This window comes from Perca flavescens, chromosome 8, assembly GCF_004354835.1.
Source record: "Perca flavescens isolate YP-PL-M2 chromosome 8, PFLA_1.0, whole genome shotgun sequence".
Taxonomy (NCBI): domain Eukaryota; kingdom Metazoa; phylum Chordata; class Actinopteri; order Perciformes; family Percidae; genus Perca; species Perca flavescens.
Genome location: NC_041338.1, coordinates 38,736,447 through 38,757,197, shown reverse-complemented (window position 1 = coordinate 38,757,197; position 20,751 = coordinate 38,736,447). Strand labels below are relative to the sequence as shown.

The following is a 20,751-nucleotide window of genomic DNA, read 5'->3' as shown; positions in this document are numbered from 1 at the left end:
CCCAGGTCTACGGTGTACTCAGGTCTTACTGCCTGCTGTGCGGTGGCGAGCGTGGCGAGGGCCGATGGCGTCAGCACCGAGTGGTAGATCTCTCTGTAGCGCTCCACGCTCAGACCGTGGATCAGAACCGGCTGGTCCTCCTGGTCCTGCTGCTGCTGCTGCTCACATCCTGACATCACTTCCTGTTCAGAGGGAAACACCACCAACAACAACACGTAACCAGGGGAACGTTCAGTCTCACTGTGTTGCTATGGTTACCGTGTTGAAAAATATGTTTTTTTTCTTTTTTAAATAAAAATGACCCATATGGATTCCACACAATGCTCTTTGTACGTACAATTCATGATCATGTTTTATTCAAGTTTTAGCATTTCAAAACTGTATTCTGACTAAACTCTGACTCTCTGATTATCCACCAGCACACATTCCTCTGATATTAGTCTAAATATTGATCAATACCACCCTCATGTTGTTGTATGGTAAATAAGAAGCTACCAACAGCAGGCAGTTAGCTTATTTAATAATTTCTGCTTTTTTAACTAAAAAATGTGGTATAATTTCCTACAAATGAGGATTATTGTCCATGAATTCCAAAAATAAGTGTAAACCTCGTGGTAATAACTTGGTGTTTGGTGGTCTGAGTCAGGACCACATATGGAAGTCATATGATATGGAATCAGATCTGGGCTAGAGTCTGACCTGGTCCCTTGACCCCCCCATTGGTCTGAACGCAGCCTAAATGTCAAAGTGTCAAAAAGGTGTTTGGGGGTGTGTGTGTTGGGGCTTTGTAAATGATAGAGTGTGGTCTAGACCTACTCTATCTGTAAAGTGTCTCGAGATAACTCTAGTTATGATTTGATACTATAAATAAAATTGAATTGAAATTAAATTGAATTGACCCGGGAGGACAACGCAAGGGTATTATATGATATATAATATATGTTATATGTTACATGATATGTTATATGATATATGATATATGTTACATGATGTTATAATATATAGTAATATGTTTCTTACCTTCTCCATGGTGTAGAGGCTTCTCAGAGGAAATACAGCTGCTGCTTTTTGACTTTTAACAGATTTTATTTTGAATGAAAACATTCTACATCTTCAGTTCCATTCAGATAAAAATATTAAAACTCCACGACAACATGAGATGCTTTCATTCAAATATTCACTCAACATCATTTTTACTTAACTGGTAGTTTAACATATTATCTCATTTGTAAAATGCATATTTAAGTTATTTTGTAGTCTAGCTGGCTCCAAAACAACATGAAGTCAAACAATATTAAAACATTTCGTGACACACACAGGGAGAGAAAAGATACAAGTAGAAAACACAATGACCTTTTATCTTTATAACAGAGCTAATATATAATACATACATATCAAGATAAGAAATGTAAGTTGAGATTTAACTTTCCTTTCCTTTGATAAAAGTTTGTTACTCTGGAGATTATTCAAGAAGAAATCATAACGTAACGGCAAATCTATTTAACGATCACACAACACATTTCCGTTCGCCACAAAACGTCCATATGAGTGGGCGTGTCCCTGGGTTAGTGTCACAGGTGATACCCAATCAGCAGAGAGTGTCTCTAAACTGACAATATATTATTAATGGGAGAGCGTGCGCCTGTGTACTACGCCTCAGTCCTCGTTTATCAGTTAAAAACACTTGAAGAGAGGAGCGCTTCATTTCTCTCTCTGGAGATCTTACACTAACATGTTTCAACGTGTTTCTTTTATTTCATAATGACTTCATATGTAACTGAATATGAGCTGGCAGGAGGTAGATCAAGGATTTGTTGCGGCACAGCTGCAGCCGTGACTGACAGCTGAAGTCACGAGGACCAACGAGATCTCGCGAGTTCACGTAGAATAGAACCACAAACCACCCCCGTTAGTTTCCATCCAGAGGAGTAGAGGGGGACAGCTCTGGGCCGTGTGTTCAAGGTGGAGTGCAGGGAAATATGATCCGCAGTGAGCACGCTGGATATTATTTTGAAAATTAACCGGATGTTTTATTTTGCTTCTGTGCTCGACTTCCTGTCCCGCACTATCTGCCGTGTGCTGAGTTGCTGCGGAGCTCTCTGGCGTCGGTGGAAATTGGGGGTAAGGAGCAAGGGGTGCGTGCTGCGTCGAAAACAGCTATCAGCAGCAGTGAAGACGTGGAAGGCAGACCTCGTAAGTTCAACTGTAATGTTCCAGTTAGGCTATTGCATGTTTTATGCAGCAAGATGGATATAAATACTGGTTATATTATAACGTTGGGCTGGAAACAGAAATGACGTAACGTTTAATTTAACGTTACTAGTATTTCCATTTGGTGATATGGGAGTTCCGGGACGGCTGAAAACCTTTTCAGATAAACGTCATTTTAAAAGAAAACGTCACAGACGTTAGGGTTCTGCTTAAGTACGTCATACTGTAGGCCTACATGCTGATGATATATATATATATATATATATATATATATATATATATATATATATATATGTGTATATATATATATGTATACGTGTATATATATATATATATATATATGTATATATACAGTATACCGTGTTGGGGAGTAACGGAATACATGTAACGGCGTTATGTATTCAGAATACAAATTATGAGTAACTGTATTCCGTTACAGTTACAATTTAAATAGTTGGTATTTAGAATACAGTTACATCACGAGTTTATTCACTCTGAATAAATTAAGGCAACTTAATGCATTTTCCAGAAGCCCCGATATGAAATAGAAAAAAATAGCTATTTGCGTGATCAGTCACAATGGAGTCGGAACCGGCACGACAGAGCCAGGGCAGCAATACGTTTCTATCTTGGAAATTCAAACAGCATTTCACATGAAAGAAGGAAGAGGGAGAATGAAATACAGCTAACTGGGCCGTGCAGCCTCTGCTTGCCAGCAACCAGCCTCCTTTCAGCTCCACATTACTCCACCTCCGACCTGAAGGAGCATCTTAAAGTAAGTTCTTTCTTTAATTAGCCAAGGGTAGTCGTCTGCTGTAGTTTTACTGCTCACCTTGCTATTTTAACATTGACGTGGGACTTTCCATTCTCCTATACGTATACGTGCTGATGTACTAGCTCCAGAGCCGTTTAAAGACTGACAGCACCGTTTGACATGCTAACTAACGTTAGCTCAAATTAGCTCGTGGTAGCTTAGACCGCGGTTAGATTTTTGTAGTATGCAGTTCGGGACTAGCAATACAATAATCTATCTGCTTGTTCAGGTACACATTGAGCCAGTTGGAATAAAAAGAACACACCATTATAGGCCTGTTTAGTAAGCTGGATGGGATGGTCACATTCCTACACTCATAAAACGCAATTCAATGTGGAAGTAATCCTGAAGTAATCCAAGTATTCAATTCAATTCAATTCAATTCAATTCAATTTTAATTATAGTATCAAATCATAACAAAAGTTATCTCGAGACACTTTACAGATAGAGTAGGTCTAGACCACACTCTATAAATTCCAAAAGCCCAACAATTACAGTAATTCCCTCAAGAGCAAGCATTAGCAGTGGCTATTGCGACAGTGGCAAGAAAAAACTCCCTTTTAGGAAGAAACCTCGGCAGACCCAGACTCTTGGTAGGCGGTGTCTGACGGGCCGGTTGGGGGCGTGATGAACAGTGGTGATAACAGTCACATTAGAAGTCACAGTGACTTTGAAGGTTATCGTGGAAGTTCATGTCATAGCAGGGCACATCGTGTCATACTGAGTAGTGCAGTCTCCTATACCGGATCCTGACTACTCTGTGCGTATGAACATCACAGCAGGGCGTAGCGGGATGTAACGTGGCGCTGCAGAGCACGGGTGGAGGCAGGATGCAGCAGGACGCAGCAGGATGCAGCCGGGAAATGCAGAGAATCGCAGAGCATAGCTCTGCGAAGAAGAAACATAAGGACTCCGGGGAGTAAACTCCCCAGAGCTAGATTAGTAACAAGCATTTCTGGGACAGGATGCATACAAAAGTAACAAGTAGAGATGAGAGAGCAGCTCAGTGTGTCTTAGGGAGGAACAGCCTCCCCGGCAGTCTAGAGTTGTAATAGCATAACTTAAGAGAGGCAGGTTAAAGAGAGGTGCCTGGTCGGGCTAGAACTCCCCCCAACCGGGTCGGGCTGTACTGGACCGCCTCCCTCTACTCTCGCTAGATTATTAATTATACAGTATAGAAAAAAAAAAAAAAAAAAAAAAAAACTGATGACTACGAGGAGAAGCAGTGGGCCGGGTTAGGTGGACGCTTCAACTCCTCGTCCCTAACTATAAGCTTTATCAAAGAGGAGGGTTTTCAGTTTACTCCTAAATGTGGTAACGGTGTCTGCCTCTCGAACCCCGACTGGGAGCTGGTTCCATAATACTGGAGCCTGATAGCTGAAGGCCCTGGCCCCCAGTCTACTTCCAGAGACTCTAGGAACCATAAGTAGCCCCGCATTCTGGGAGCGCAGTGCTCTAGTGGGACAATAAGGTACTATGAGCTCTTCTAAGTATGATGGTGCTTGACCATTTAGAGCTTTGTAAGTCAGGAGGAGGATTTTAAATTCAATCCTATATTTCACTGGAAGCCAATGCAGAGAAGCTAATACAGGAGAAATATGATCTCTTCTCTTAGTTCTCGTCAGAACACGTGCTGCAGCATTCTGGATCAGTTGGAGAGTCTTAATGGACTTATTTGGGCAACCTGATAATAAGGAATTGCAGTAATCTAGTCTAGAAGTAACGAATGCATGGACTAGTTTTTCAGCATCGTTTTGAGACAGGATATTCCTAATTTTGGCAATGTTACGAAGATGGAAAAAGGCTATTCTTGAGGTTTGTTTTAAGTGGGCGTTGAAGGATATATCCTGATCAAAAATAACTCCTAGATTTCTGACAGCAGTGCTGGAGGCCAGGGTAATACCATCCAGAGTAACTATATCTTTCGAAAACGAAGTTCGGCGGTGCGTTGGTCCTATCACAATAACTTCAGTTTTGTCTGAGTTTAACATCAGGAAATTGTGGGTCATCCAGGATTTTATATCCTCAATACACGTTTGAAGTCTTGCTAACTGACCACTTTCATCTGGCTTAATTGACAGATATAATTGGGTATCGTCTCTGCGTAACAGTGATAGTTAATCGAGTGTTTCCTAATAATATTACCTAGAGGAAGCATATATAAGGAAAATAGAATTGGTCCAAGCACTGAGCCTTGAGGAACGCCATGGCTAACTTTAGCGTGCTTGGAGGGTTTATCATTAACATTAACAAACTGGGATCGTTCAGAGAAATAGGACTTAAACCAGCTTAGTGCGATTCCTTTAATGCCAACTAAGTGTTCCAGTCTCTGTAACAGGATAGTATGGTCAATAGTGTCAAATGCAGCACTAAGATCTAGTAGAACAAGAATGGAGACAAGTCCTTTGTCTGCAGCAGTTAGAAGGTCGTTAGTAATTTTCACCAGTGCCGTCTCTGTGCTATGATGCTTTCTAAATCCTGATTGAAAATCATCAAATAGACTGTTGCTATGTAGAAAATCACATAACTGATTAGCAACCACCTTCTCAAGGATCTTGGATAGAAAGGAAGGTTAGATATAGGTCTATAGTTTGCTAAGACCTCAGGATCTAGGGTGGGTTTTTTCAGAAGAGGTTTTATCACAGCTACTTTAAATGACTGCGGTACATAACCTGTTAGTAAGGACATGTTGATCATATCTAATAATGAAGTGTTTACCACGGGTAACGCTTCTTTGAGTAGCCTCGTTGGGATGGGGTCTAAGAGACAGGTAGACGGCTTAGCTGAGGATATCTTTAACATTAATTGTTGAAGGTCTATAGGATAAAAGCAGTCTAAGTATATGTCGGGAGTCGTCGTTCTTTTTGTATTCAGAATACATTACTCAGATTGAGTAACGTAACGGAATACATTACAAATTACATTTGTGGGCATGTATTCTGTATTCTGTAACGAAATACTTTTTGAAAGTATCCTTCCCAACACTGTATATATATATATATATATACTATATTCTACTCCACTACATTTCAAAAGGCAAATATTATAGCCTACTTGTACACCACTAGGCCACTGAGGCAATGAGTAAAGCGACAGAATGGATGAACAAGTCGTACGTTGAATACGGAGAAGACGGTAACAATGTATTTCTCAAATAAAAAAATTCAAAGTCCACTCCCACATATTTATGTGGATAGTTATATGATCCAAAATGTGGAAGAAGTTAAATACCTGGGAGTGATCTTGGATCCTGTACTAGATTTTAAAAAACATGTTAAAAGGATTTGTCGTGTTTTGAAATTTAATATTGCTAACTTCAGGCACATTAGAAGCTCTTTGTCACTGGAAGCAGCAAAATCTTATTTCTATGCAATGATTTTATCGCATATATTGTATTGTATGTCATCATGGTCTCAAGCCAAACAAACTGTTTTGTTTTTTTATCCTCTTAGATCTTTACATAATCAAGCTTTGAAAATCCTAGACAAAAAACCTAGACGGTACCACCACTGTAGTATACTGGAGAAGTACAGTATTTTATTCGTTTGGTTCACAAAATTCTTAATGATGCCGCTCCACCCCCTTTAAAAACATATGTACAGCTACGCTCTAAACTGACAAACAGAGCCTTGAGTCTGTATCCAGGGGTGATTGCAATGTTCCCAAAAGAAAATCTGTTTTTTCTCAATCAGCCTTTTCCTATAAAGCAGTCAAAGAATGGAATGGGCTTCCTAATAATTTAAAGAATATCTCAAATTTTAAAAGCTTCTCGCGTGGAGTTAAATACTTCCTTTTAGAACATCAGACCTGCTCTCACTAACGCTTTTTATTCCATTGTTGTGTATATTTGTGTATTGCACCTTTGGTGTAAATAGTCTATTTATATTGTCTTACCTGTCTTGTTGTATAAACATGTTATGTTTATTGTTTTTGTCATGAACTCAACTCTGTCATGTCATTATAATTGTGGAGGACTACAGATGGAAAGTAGCATAATGCTAAATCTGGTGCAGCCATCTTTTTAATGTAACTGCACATTGTCCTGTTAAATAAACTAAACTAAACTACAATTATTAGAGAGCTTAAGTTTTTTTTTTTTTTTTTTTTTGTCATGCATGATTAAGGTTTTTAAGGTTGTGTTTAGGAAACTCAAAGCTAGTTGGGGTTAGGGGGAACACCTTGGTCTATTGAACAAGTTAACACTGACTTGAAACATGAGGTCATCAGGTTTTTTTTGGTAAATTTTATTTTCACTTTTTCTATATAATTGTACATAGCACAACAGTGCTGCCATGTACATAAATACACAAATATAAAGCACAGTATACATTACCTACACAAACGTCTTCTACCACTCCCCACCCTCCCCAGTCCCCATGCATCGCTTTAGTTGCTAGTTACATTTTCAGTTTTAGATAATTAATACAAAACATACATTTACTGTAAGGTGACCAGACTAGAGCCGGGACACTGAGTGTGACCATGTACCAGCCCAGGTCAGATTAGACACACAGCACAAGTAGGTCTACTGCTCCCAACATGATGGGGTAGCTCAGTTAATATTCATCATTGTTCTTGGTATGTAGCCTACATGTCTAAGAAATACTAGGCTATTAAAAGACTTGGAGTGAGTTTCGTGGGGGACCAACTTTATTTTTCAGAATTAAAGCATTCTTTTGGAAAATGCACCCAATGAACTTGTGAAAAGGTATTTTTCATTGCATGGCACTGAACAAATTATTTGGAACTGCTGCCACAGGCTTGAACTAAAGTTATGGTAACACTTTACAGTAAGGGTACATGAATTATGAATTCATGCATGAATTAATTCATAATTTGTGCATTACTTCATTTCTTTATATCTTATGAATTATCAGGAATAGACATGAGCTCATAGCCTCTCATTCATGGCCTCATGCATGAACAACACATTAACTACAGCATTAGGTAAGGTGACTACATCATTATGCACAAGTCGTGTTCAAATCAGAATTTTCACAGTGATGACCACATTTTTTTGCAGAAAAATAAAAAATCACGATCATGCTTAATAAATCATAATTCATAATGATGTGCCCACATACCTAATGCTTTAGTTGTGTTGTCCATGTATGAGGTCACAAATGACTATGAACATGTCAATTCCTGATGAATCATGGGATACTAATGAATGCAATAACACATGAATCATTGATTACATAATGCATAATAATACATAGGCCTACACCAATTAATTAATTCATGATAATTCATGTACCCTTACCATAAAGTGTTACCAGCGTTATTCTAACCAACAAAAACACACACACACACACACACACACACACACAAATGTAATCTCATTTGATAGAGCAGATAGCTTCCCTATAGAGTTTGCTAATGTGTCGTCATCATGACGTATTCCCGTGGTGAACGCAAAGCATTTTGGGAATCCGCGGCACAAACATAAGGCACCAGACTTGTTTGCATGGAGGGAAAAACGCAGCGTTCAAGATGCCGTCTACCTGCTGTGTTATAAACTGCAATAGTCGTTCTCACGATAGAAGTGGCATAAAGCTTAAGAAGGGAATATCCTTATATATAATAATAGTACAAGCCATGTTTCAGAGGTGACAAAAAGGTGACGAATGGCATGGATAGCAGCAGTAAGGAGGCCCAAGATTACCTTCGATAACACTCCACCACACATGATGGTGTGTTCAAAGCATTTTCACAAAGGTAAGTTACAATTACTCTCCGTAAATGTTATGTTGTGGGCAAATAACCAGCGTGTTTTGTTTGACTTAACCAGACCATTTAACGTTAGGCCAATGTTAACTGTTAACTAGCATGACATGGCTAGAAAATGAGCTTAAGTTACCAATGTACTAAAGCGTAGTTTTAAATGTTGAACATCCAGGCTACATAGCAGTTTATTTGGTGACTGTGTTTGCAGGCTAACCTGCCTATGAAATGTTGGAGTGTGATCCTGACTGGGACCCCTCTCTGTACCTCGGCCATACTGAGGTCAAAGCTACGAACACAGACCGGTTCAAGTGGTTTAACAACGGCAACCCCCGTCGCTTGGCACTGACCACACTGGTCCTGAGGCTGAGTTGGATAATGCAGCACCTTTATACCCAGGTAAATAGTAAAAGAATACAATATATGTTGCCCCCTGATAGCTAATCTGGATTCCTTAGGAATAGAGGTTGTGATATGACACAACATTTATTTTTATTGTTACTGTCAGACAACACTACACCTGCAACTGAGATGGGAGGTCCCGTGAATCCACCCCCATCGCCGGGTCATGAGACGGAGTTGAATGAAGAAGCACATTTGTTTCCGGGTAAATATTAGTAACAGACGCAAGTAGACACAATATGTTTTATGTCCAATGGTGTTTCTTTATCTAGACAAAGGATTGAACCTACACTGCCGTTCAAACGTTTGGGGTCAGTGAGAATTTTATTTTTATTTTTTGGAGGGAAGAAATCAATACTTTCATTTATCAAGGAATAATTAAATTGATCTAAAGTGACAGTAAAGACATTTATAATGTTACAAAAGATTATATTTCAAACAAATGCTGTTCTTTTGAACTTCCTATTCATCAAAGAATCCTGAAAACAAAACTGTACAACTGACAGACTGACAACTGTTTTCAACATTGATAATAATAATAAATGTTTCTTGAGCATCAAATCCTCATATCATACTGATTTGTGAAGGATCATGTGACACTGAAGAATGATGCTGAAAATTCAGCTTTGATCACAGGAATAAATTACTATATATTCACATAGAAAACAGATGATTTACACTGGAATAATATTTAATACTATAACTGATTTTTGTTGTATTTTTAATCAAATATGCGCAGCCATGTTTAGCAGAAGAGACTTCTTTTAAAAGCATTTAAAATCGTACCGACCCCAAACTTTTGAACGGTAGTGTAAGTGTAAGTACCTTTCACACAGACACATTCTAGGAAATACTAGTCTTGAAATACTTGGAGCAGCTATCAGTAACAAAAGTATGGTGTGAAAGTCCCATCCCTGGGCTCAGTCATTTGGATCAAAGTGATCCAGATGGATAAATCTCGTGTCTTCATGTGTGGAATCAAGAATTACTTTTGAACTGGTCCCTGATCACAGATACAAAAACATGGAAATTTCAAGTCGGGATCATTTTTATCCAGATCAAGGCAAGTACAGAGATTTACAGTTTCTTCTTCTTATTGTTATTTCAGTCCGACTACTCTGCACCTCTGGCTGAGATGGAAGGAGAGACTCGGCCCCTCCCACCAGCCCCAGACAATGCAGGGAGAGAGGAAGCTATGGAAACCGAAACATCAGGGGATGATGGTGCAAAAGCAGGCACACAATGAAATATCTCATATATAACACCACAAGGTACTATCTCTTTCATTTCCAAAGGGTGGGGGGGGCGTGCCAGCAATAAGCAGATCACAGAGAACTGTGGCTTTCTTCAGAAGCTCTCGCCTGGAGACCTAGTGGTAGCTGACCGTGGATTTGATATTAAAGAAAGTGTTGCCCTTGTGAGTGCTCCACCAGGGGCCACAGCCAACTTAATGCAAAAGATGTGGAAGAGATCAGGAAGTTAGCTGATGTGAGGGTCCACGTAGAGCGAGTGATAGGGTGTAGGCGCTCTAAGTTGAAGTGAGGGGGAGGATAAGACTTTGCTGGATAAGATTGTGGTTGTGTGCTGTGCTTTGACCAATATGTGTACAAGTATTGTTGTGAAGCCATCGTGTTAGAATTATACACCAAGCTCACATCTAATATGTAAATGTCTTTTTGTAAATGTTTTTTTTTGTTTTCCAAAAGATTTTGTAATGTCACTTCTCACATGTAATGATTTTTATCCATCTCTGTAAATAAAATACACAAAGACTGAATGAAATTCTGCCTCCTTTATCTGTATTAAGGAAGAATTGTGCAAAATCAGTGTTCTTTGGTTGCAAACACAATTACATAACTTAAATAGTAGTAACAACCAACTTAATTTCAGTTTCTTTACATATTTAAAATGTAAATACATTTAGATAAAGATAAGATAACTAAATGTATGAGGCAGGTTGTGGGGTGATAAGTCACAGGACAATAGGACAGTTGTGATTATCGCAAGCAACCATGTCATCAAGCTCTTCAGGCCGTCTGCAAAAGCACCACAACACAGTCTTTTCACATGCCCTTCTTTTGGGCTGGGGGTTACCTGGCTGCAGTGTGGCCAATGGTGTTTTGATTGTGTTTTTTCGTGCTTGTTTTTGTTTTTTGTCTGTGGACTGTGTATCAAATAATGGCACAGGTCTGACTGTGTTCTGTGAATTTGGTTTTTGGCATCTGTATCACATTTTTTAGCCCTATTTCAGATCAAATAAAAGCTGCCATGTAACTGAAATATAGTTTAGTGGTGGGGAAGGGTGTTAGTGTGAGCTGGTCTGCAGCCTCCTGGCTCCATCTAGCGGACTCATAGTAGAACTACAGAAGAACTACTGAGAAATGATGTGTTTCCTCTCCAGATGATGAGCTTATGAGTTCAGCAGCATGGATCAGTGTGAGGACAGAGGAACCACTCTGAGTGGAGAACAGGACAGAGGAACCACTCTGAGTGGAGAACAGGACAGAGGAACCACTCTGAGTGGAGAACAGGACAGACAGACCAAAGCTCAGAGGTAAGACGACAACCCCTAACCACAATGTTTTACAGTTTGTAACCCAAATGTAACCCAAAGCTGAGAAGTGAGAGGACCATCTCTAACTGTCCAGCACTCAGATCACTCCACCAGCATTATTCACACTCAAACCTCTGTCTGTCTGTCTGTCTGTCTGTCTGTCTGTCTGTCTGTCTGTCTGTCTTGAAGCCGAGAGCAGCAGCACAGACATGGACCTGAGTCTGAAGCTGAACCCAGCTGTGTGTCCATTAAGAGGGACCGGTCCACGAAGCCACCGCTGCGTTTTAAAGCTTCATCAACAGCAGAGTAAGTCAGCATCAGTTACTTTATAACATCAGCTGTGTTACAAAACCTTTAAAAGAACACTCTTCCTAAAAGAGCAGCACATGTTATTGCACACTAAAACTTTATTAATACTTGTTCAACATGTAACAGGACAGAAAGGTGAGATTAAATCTCATAATGAAGTCTTGGCTCCTTTTTAAAGGACAGAAAGATGACATTAGTCCTGAAGTCTTTACAGTGTTCCTGTTCTCCCAGAAATACAACCAATGAGAGAGCAGGATGAGCAGAGAGCAGAAATCCTTCAGTGAAGAGCTTCAGATTTTTTATTCTGGTTAATAGCTTCTAGTTTCTCCACCAGCTTCTGTTTTTGAAGATTAAAAAGTTAATGTCCCTCTCTGATGGTCTTCCTGTCTAACAGGACCATTCTGAGACTGGACTCTGATGAATCTGAACCTGAACCTGAACCCAGCTGTGTGTCCATGAAGAGTGACCGGTCTATTGGTCACTTCATTGATTTTAAAGAACAACATCCCTCTGCTGCAAAGAGGTAAGCTGTTACAGTAATAACACTGTAACATTACTGATTCATGACTGTTTCTCTCTTAGTTATCCAGATACATTTTAATAAACCTGTATGTTTATTTTCAGCATCGTTCTTTTTCACATACATTCATATTCTCCTATCTGAAAGCTGTCCAGTAAAACCAGTCTTCAAGTATAGATCTCTTTGGTCCAATATCTATCTATGTTTTAGTCTCTTGCTTTGCCAGACCTTCCTCCACAGGACTGTGGATGAGGGTCTGGCTAGTCCACACAGCATTCCTGGATGGGAGAAAAATGTGCTCTGGTTTATTGGCATTTCTTTAAACCAATCACAATCGTCTTGGGCGGAGCTAAGCTCCGGACGGAGCAACGGTTCCTCTGCTAAATAGTCGTGCAACAGAAAACTCAGATTGGCCAGACAGTCTAGCTAGCTGTCTGGATTTACCCTGCAGAGATCTCAGGAGCAGTTAACCATAGTCCTCACAAATCGAGTTGAATCGGCCATCCGAGACCAGGCAGACACACAGCAGACAACCTGCAGGTGGAGGCGCTGGAGACAGGCTCGGACATACGCGCCGCGGGCTGCTGTGGACTTGTGTAAGTCCCGCAAACGGTTTCAGGAAAGTGGCTGCGTGTGTCCGACAATGCACAAAAACATCATCACCAGTACAAGCCGACAGCTGTCCACAGACATGAAGTGTGGAAAGTGTGTCAGAGCCTCCCGGACAGGGCAACTGAGACTCTGTTTCATGGGGTTTCTTTTGGAAGGCTGGCTGCCAAAAATCACCCCTTACTAGCTAATTAACTAGCCTGAGTTAAACATTAGCTATCCGTAAACAGAAGGTAGTGACTGGTGGCTGGTGTGTGCGCCAGCGTTTTTGTATTTGTGAGTCGGCTTGCCACCACATTTGGCGACAGGCGAGTGTTAATTTCGGACCCTGCACAGTACTATGAAACAGAAGCCATTTAATTTACTTTGTAAATGTAAGAGAACTTGATTGAAGAAGAATTTTCAACATCGAATCATCTCCAAAATGGAGTTTGTTTTTCAACAGTATTTTATACGGGAGTAAGAAAACAAAATAGTTTTGTCAAATGTATCAACAATACATTCACTGGCTGCAATGCAGTTTATATACTGGTGTTAATGGCCAATATCCACCTGGGTTTTAGTTCTTGGTTTGGTCCAATTTCTACCTAGGGCTGGGTATCGTTCAGAATCTTTCGATCCGGTGCCAATTTTGATACCTTAGTTTCGATACAGATTCCTAACGATACTTTTTTCAATACCATATGTTTTAAAATCCATTTCAACATCAACAAAACTACATTAAACACAAAGCTTTTATTTTCCACCTTAATTGTGAATCAAAACAGTTATCAAAATTAAAAAAATCTGGTAAAACTGCTCACTGGCAGAGAAACCACCACTGTAACAGGAAGTGTAATGTCAACAGCACCGTGACCGCTTTCGGCTCGCCATTAATATCATATCGTAGCAAACGCTGTCTGCGTGAAGTTTTAAAAAACTGTAACCACATTTGAAACCAACCGTGACTCTCTGTGAATTCAACAAAACTGCAGACAGTTTACTCCGTCCGAACCTCTCCGTGTGTGTGTGTGTGTGTGTGTGTGTGTGTGTGTGTGTGTGTGTGTGTGTGTGTGTGTGTGTGTGTGTGTGTGTCGGTCGGAGCTCCGCTCTGTGTCAACATGCAGAGAGGACAGATACATTTGGCACCGAAAGATAAAGAATTTTTCGATACTCACAGGATTGCAGTATTTTTTTCGATACCATAAAAGTAGCGACTTTCGGTACCCAGCCCTATATCTACCTGTGTTTAGTCCTTGATTTGGTCCAATATCTACCGGTGTTTTAGTCCTTGGTTTGGTCCAATACCTACCTGTGTTTAGTCCTTGGTTTGGTCCAATATCTACCTGTGTTTAGTCCTTGATTTGGTCCAATACCTACCTGTGTTTAGTCCTTGGTTTGGTCCAATATCTACCTGTGTTTAGTCCTGGTTTGGTCCAATATCTACCTGTGTTTAGTCCTTGGTTTGGTCCAATATCTACCTGTGTTTAGTCCTGGTTTGGCCCAATATCTACCTGTGTTTAGTCCTTGATTTGGTCCAATATCTACCTGTGTTTAGTCCTTGATTTGGTCCAATATCTACCTGTGTTTAGTCCTTGGTTTGGTCCAATATCTACCTGTGTTTAGTCCTTGATTTGGTCCAATATCTACCTGTGTTTAGTCCTTGGTTTGGTCCAATATCTACCTGTGTTTAGTCCTGGTTTGGTCCAATATCTACCTGTGTTTAGTCCTTGGTTTGGTCCAATATCTACCTGTGTTTAGTCCTGGTTTGGCCCAATATCTACCTGTGTTTAGTCCTTGATTTGGTCCAATATCTACCTGTGTTTAGTCCTTGATTTCGTCCAATATCTACCTGTGTTTAGTCCTTGATTTGGTCCAATATCTACCTGTGTTTAGTCCTTGGTTTGGTCCAATATCTACCTGTGTTTAGTCCTGGTTTGGCCCAATATCTACCTGTGTTTAGTCCTTGATTTGGTCCAATATCTACCTGTGTTTAGTCCTGGTTTGGTCCAATATCTACCGGTGTTTAGTCCTGGTTTGGTCCAATATCTACCTGTGTTTAGTCCTGGTTTGGTCCAATATCTACCTGTGTTTAGTCGTGGTTTGGTCCAATATCTACCGGTGTTTAGTCCTTGGTTTGGTCCAATATCTACCGGTGTTTAGTCCTGGTTTGGCCCAATATCTACCTGTGTTTAGTCCTTGATTTGGTCCAATATCTACCTGTGTTTAGTCCTTGGTTTGGTCCAATATCTACCTGTCTTTAGTCCTGGTTTGGTCCAATATCTACCTGTGTTTAGTCCTTGGTTTGGTCCAATATCTACCTGTGTTTAGTCCTTGATTTCATCCAATATCTACCTGTGTTTAGTCCTGGTTTGGTCCAATATCTACCTGTGTTTAGTCCTGGTTTGGTCCAATATCTACCTGTGTTTAGTTCTTGATTTGGTCCAATATCTACCTGTGTTTAGTCCTTGATTTGGTCCAATATCTATCGGTGTTTTAGTCCTTGGTTTGGTCCAATATCTACCTGTGTTTAGTCCTTGATTTCATCCAATATCTACCTGTGTTTAGTCCTGGTTTGGTCCAATATCTACCTGTGTTTAGTCCTGGTTTGGTCCAATATCTACCTGTGTTTAGTTCTTGATTTGGTCCAATATCTACCTGTGTTTAGTCCTTGATTTGGTCCAATATCTATCGGTGTTTTAGTCCTTGGTTTGGTCCAATATCTACCTGTGTTTAGTCCTGGTTTGGTCCAATATCTACCTGTGTTTAGTCCTTGTTTGGTCCACTATCTACCTGTGTTTAGTCCTTGATTTGGTCCAATATCTACCTGTGTTTAGTCCTTGATTTGGTCCAATATCTACCTGTGTTTTAGTCCTTGGTTTGGTCCAATATCTACCTGTGTTTTGTCCTGGTTTGGTTCAATATCTACCGGTGTTTAGTCCTTGATTTGGTCCAATATCTACCTGTGTTTAGTCCTGGTTTGGTCCAATATCTACCTGTGTTTAGTCCTGGTTTGGTCCAATATCTACCGGTGTTTTAGTCCTTGGTTTGGTCCAATATCTACCTGTGTTTAGTCCTTGGTTTGGTCCAATATCTACCTGTGTTTAGTCCTGGTTTGGTCCAATATCTACCGGTGTTTAGTCCTTGATTTGGTCCAATATCTACTGGTGTTTTAGTCCTTGGTTTGGTCCAATATCTACCTGTGTTTAGTCCTGGTTTGGTCCAATATCTACCTGTGTTTTAGTCCTTGGTTTGGTCCAATATCTACCTGTGTTTAGTCCTTGGTTTGGTCCAATATCTACCTGTGTTTAGTCCTGGTTTGGTCCAATATCTACCTGTGTTTAGTCCTGGTTTGGTCCAATATCTACCGGTGTTTAGTCCTTGATTTGGTCCAATATCTACCGGTGTTTTAGTCCTTGGTTTGGTCCAATATCTACCTGTGTTTATTCCTGGTTTGGTCCAATATCTATCTGGGTTTAGTTCTTGATTTGGTCCAATATCTACCTGTGTTTAGTCCTGGTTTGGTCCAATATCTACCTGTGTTTAAGTCCTTGGTTTGGTCCAATATCTACCTGTGTTTAGTCCTTGGTTTGGTCCAATATCTACCTGTGTTTAGTCCTTGGTTTGGTCCAATATCTACCTGTGTTTATTCCTGGTTTGGTCCAATATCTACCTGTGTTTAGTCCTTGATTTGGTCCAATATCTACCTGTGTTTAGTCCTGGTTTGGTCCAATATCTACCTGTGTTTAAGTCCTTGGTTTGGTCCAATATCTACCTGTGTTTAGTCCTTGGTTTGGTCCAATATCTACCGGTGTTTAGTCCTGGTTTGGTCCAATATCTACCTGTGTTTTAGTCCTTGGTTTGGTCCAATATCTACCTGTGTTTTATTCCTTGGTTTTGTCCAATATCTACCTGTGTTTAGTCCTGGTTTGGTCCAATATCTACCTGTGTTTAGTCCTTGGTTTGGTCCAATATCTACCTGTGTTTAGTCCTTGGTTTGGTCCAATATCTACCTGTGTTTAGTCCTGGTTTGGTCCAATATCTACCTGTGTTTTAGTCCTTGGTTTGGTCCAATATCTACCTGTGTTTTAGTCCTTGGGTTGGTCCAATATCTACCGGTGTTTAGTCCTGGTTTGGTCCAATATCTACTAGGGATGGGCATTCTATTAAATTTTCTTCGTCGATCGTCGGGAGAATTAACGATCGACTATCGATTAATCATTAATATTTTTATATTAAAATTCATTATTTATTTAACTTTTTATAAATTAAAAATGCAATGAAAATACCAAAATACAGCGTGTTTTTCCTTAATGAGATCTTAATTACAAGAAGAACAACTTGTGGCAGTTAAACTGGAGGTTATAGATAAAGATATAGATTATAGATATAGATTTAGGTTATAGATATAGATTATAGATTTAGGTTATAGATATAGATTATAGATATAGGTTATAGATATAGATTATAGATATATGCGGTGCGGCGCTAGGGTTAGGGTGAGGGTTATCTAACCTTTCTACCTATATCTACCTTTGTTTTAGGTTACTATAATAAAATATGTACTTGTTGGTCTTACTCTCTGTGTTTCAGTCATAGACCAGCCTCTGCTGAACCTGAACCCAGCTGTGTGTCCATGAAGAGTGACCGGTCTAAAGGTCACTTCATTGATTTTAAAGGACAACGACTCTCTGCTTCAAAGAGGTAAGCTGCTGATTACATAATAACATTACTGATTCATGTTTCACTGTTATCCAGAAATGTTTTTTAAACATCTATGTTCATTTTCTTTATTATTTATTTCCAGTATTATTGGACCTACTTTGGTCCGATGACACTCATTGCAGCATGTATGTATGATCTTTTGCTCTTAGTCACTCCCCAAAAGCTTATGACTACAGATGAGGGTTGGAACATAGATCGACTGGTGAATCAGACAATCTTTGTTTTCTCAGCTTTTCTCTGAACCACAACATTCTGGTACATCACTGCTGATGCCGCCTTGTTAATTGTTGCATATCACAAACAGCAGTCAGTGACTTCCTCTTGTTTTTCAGGGATAACTCCAACTCAGGGGTCCTCAGTTGGAGGGTTATGAGTATGAGTTGCTGTTCTATTTGCTGTTTTATACGGGAGTGGACAGACATAATGTGAGCTAATTCTTCCTGATTCCTCCACAGATTTGACCAGGAGAGCTCAGCAGTTCCCAGTGGTCAGTCTGCACAGCAGCATGAAACACACCTGGATTCCATATTTAAGGTCTGTAATGTACAACAACTACATTTACATCTATTCTGTTCTGTATCATCTCCATGCTGCACTTTTCAGACCAGGGGATTGTCAGTCTGTTCGACAAAGTATTTGATGTTTGCTTCCATGATTTCAGTTTGATTTGTCATTCATCTAATCTTCTGTTCCAGCTGCTGGAGGACGACATCATCACTTTTGTGAAAAACGAGCTGAAGAAGATCCAGAAGTTTCTGAGTCCAGATTACCCAGAATGCTTAGAAAGTCAGAGGGAGGATGAGGAGGTGTTGGAAGGTGAGGATGAAGAGCAGAGGAGCAGCAGAGAGGCATTTCTGAAAATCACACTGCACTTCATGAGGAGAATGAAGCAGGACGAACTGGCTGACTTTCTGCAGTGCGGTAAGAGGATTTCTCTAAAGATTTAACTTGCTGAAAAAATGGAATGTCTACTAAGAGATGGACAGAAATATGTTCCTGTTTTCTTGATTAATCACTTACTGATCTTTTTCTTCTGTATTATTCAGGAAGTCTTGCTGGAGTTCATAAAAGTAAACTCAAATCTAAACTAAATAAGAAGTTCCAGTGTGTGTTTGAGGGGATTGCTAAAGCAGGAAACCCAACCCTTCTGAATCAGATGTTCACAGAGATCTACATAACAAAGGGAGGGACTGCAGAGGTCAATAATGAACATGAGGTCAGACAGATTGAAACAGCATCCAGGAAACCAGACAGACCAGAAACAACAATCAGACAAGAAGACATCTTGAAAACCCCACCTGGAAGAGAGGAACCAATCAGAACAGTGATGACAAAGGGAGTGGCTGGCATCGGGAAAACAGTCTTAACACAGAAGTTCACTCTCGACTGGGCTGAAAACAAAGCCAACCAGGACATCCAGTTCACATTTCCATTCACCTTCAGAGAGCTGAATGTGCTGAAAGAGAGAAAGTACAGCTTGGTGGAACTTGTTGATTACTTCTTTAGTGAAACCAAAGAAGCAGGAATCTGCAGGTTTGAAGAGTTCCCGGTTGTCTTCATCTTTGACGGTCTGGATGAGTGTCGACTTCCTTTGGACTTCCTCAACACTGAGATCCTGACTGATGTTACAGAGTCCACCTCAGTGGGTGTGCTGCTGACAAACCTCATCAGGGGGAATCTGCTTCCCTCTGCTCGCCTCTGGATAACCACACGACCTGCAGCAGCCAATCAGATCCCTCCTGAGTGTGTTGACATGGTGACAGAAGTCAGAGGGTTCACTGACCCACAGAAGGAGGAGTACTTCAGGAAGAGATTCAGAGATAAGAAGCAGGCCAACAGAATCATCTCCCACATCAAGAAATCACGAAGCCTCCAAATCATGTGTCACATCCCAATCTTCTGCTGGATCACTGCTACAGTTCTGGAGGACATGTTGAAGACCAGAGAGGGAGGAGAGCTGCCCAAGACCCTGACTGAGATGTACATTCACTTCCTGGTGGTTCAGTCCAAAGTGAAGAACATCAAGTATGATGGAGGAGCTGAGACAGATCCACACTGGAGTCCAGACACCACGAAGATGATTGAGTCCCTGGGAAAACTGGCGTTTGAGCAGCTGCAGAAAGGCAACCTTATCTTCTATGAATCAGACCTGACAGAGTGTGGCATCGATATCACAGCCGCCTCAGTGTACTCAGGAGTGTTCACACAGATGTTTAAAGAGGAGAGAGGACTGTACCAGGACAAGGTTTTCTGCTTCGTCCATTTGAGTGTTCAGGAGTTTCTGGCTGCTCTTCATGTCCATCTGACATTCATCAACTCTGGAGTCAACCTGCTGTCAGGAGAACAAACAACAAAGGAATCTGCAGAGACACACTCCTACCAGAGTGCTGTGGACAAGGCCTTACAGAGTCCAAATGGACACCTGGACTTGTTCCTCCGCTTCCTCCTGGGTCTTTCACTGCAGACCAATCAGAATCTCCTACGAGGCCTGCTGACACAGACAGGAAGTAGCTCACAGGCCAATCAGGAAACAGTTGACTACATCAAGAAGAAGATCAGTGAGGTTCTGTCTGCAGAGAGAAGCATCAATCTGTTCCACTGTCTGAATGAACTGAATGATCGTTCTCTAGTGGAGCAGATCCAACGGTCCCTGAGTTCAGGACGTCTCTCCACAGATAAACTGTCTCCTGCTGACTGGTCAGCTCTGGTCTTCATCTTACTGTCATCAGAAGAAGATCTGGACGTGTTTGACCTGAAGAAATACTCTGCTTCAGAGGAGGCTCTTCTGAGGCTGCTGCCAGTGGTCAAAGCCTCCAACAAAGCTTTGTAAGTGTGATTTATTCATCATTAAATACTCTGCTATCTTTCAACAGGAGTTAATAATAAATAACTTGTTTCCTTCCT

The 20,751-nt window shown here is 40.6% G+C and overlaps 1 protein-coding gene across 3 annotated transcripts; it reads left to right on the top strand.

Moving 5' to 3' along the window:
- The first annotated feature begins 2,097 nt into the window (after nt 1-2,097).
- On the top strand, nt 2,098-20,677 carry LOC114560750 (NLR family CARD domain-containing protein 3). Of its 3 annotated transcripts, XM_028586360.1 has the most exons (9): nt 2,098-2,193; nt 11,553-11,592; nt 11,623-11,705; nt 11,895-12,011; nt 12,409-12,537; nt 17,716-17,826; nt 18,303-18,381; nt 18,543-18,768; nt 18,894-20,677. In XM_028586360.1, exons 2-9 carry the CDS (start codon nt 11,578-11,580, stop codon nt 20,675-20,677), a joined length of 2,544 nt encoding a protein of 847 aa, XP_028442161.1. In that variant the 5' UTR covers nt 2,098-2,193; nt 11,553-11,577. The 3 variants fall into 3 exon arrangements, with proteins under 3 accessions (XP_028442161.1, XP_028442159.1, XP_028442160.1); XM_028586358.1 differs by having other exon boundaries at nt 11,553-11,705; XM_028586359.1 differs by lacking the exon at nt 2,098-2,193 and adding an exon at nt 2,880-2,986 and having other exon boundaries at nt 11,553-11,705.
- The last annotated feature ends 74 nt before the right edge of the window (nt 20,678-20,751 follow it).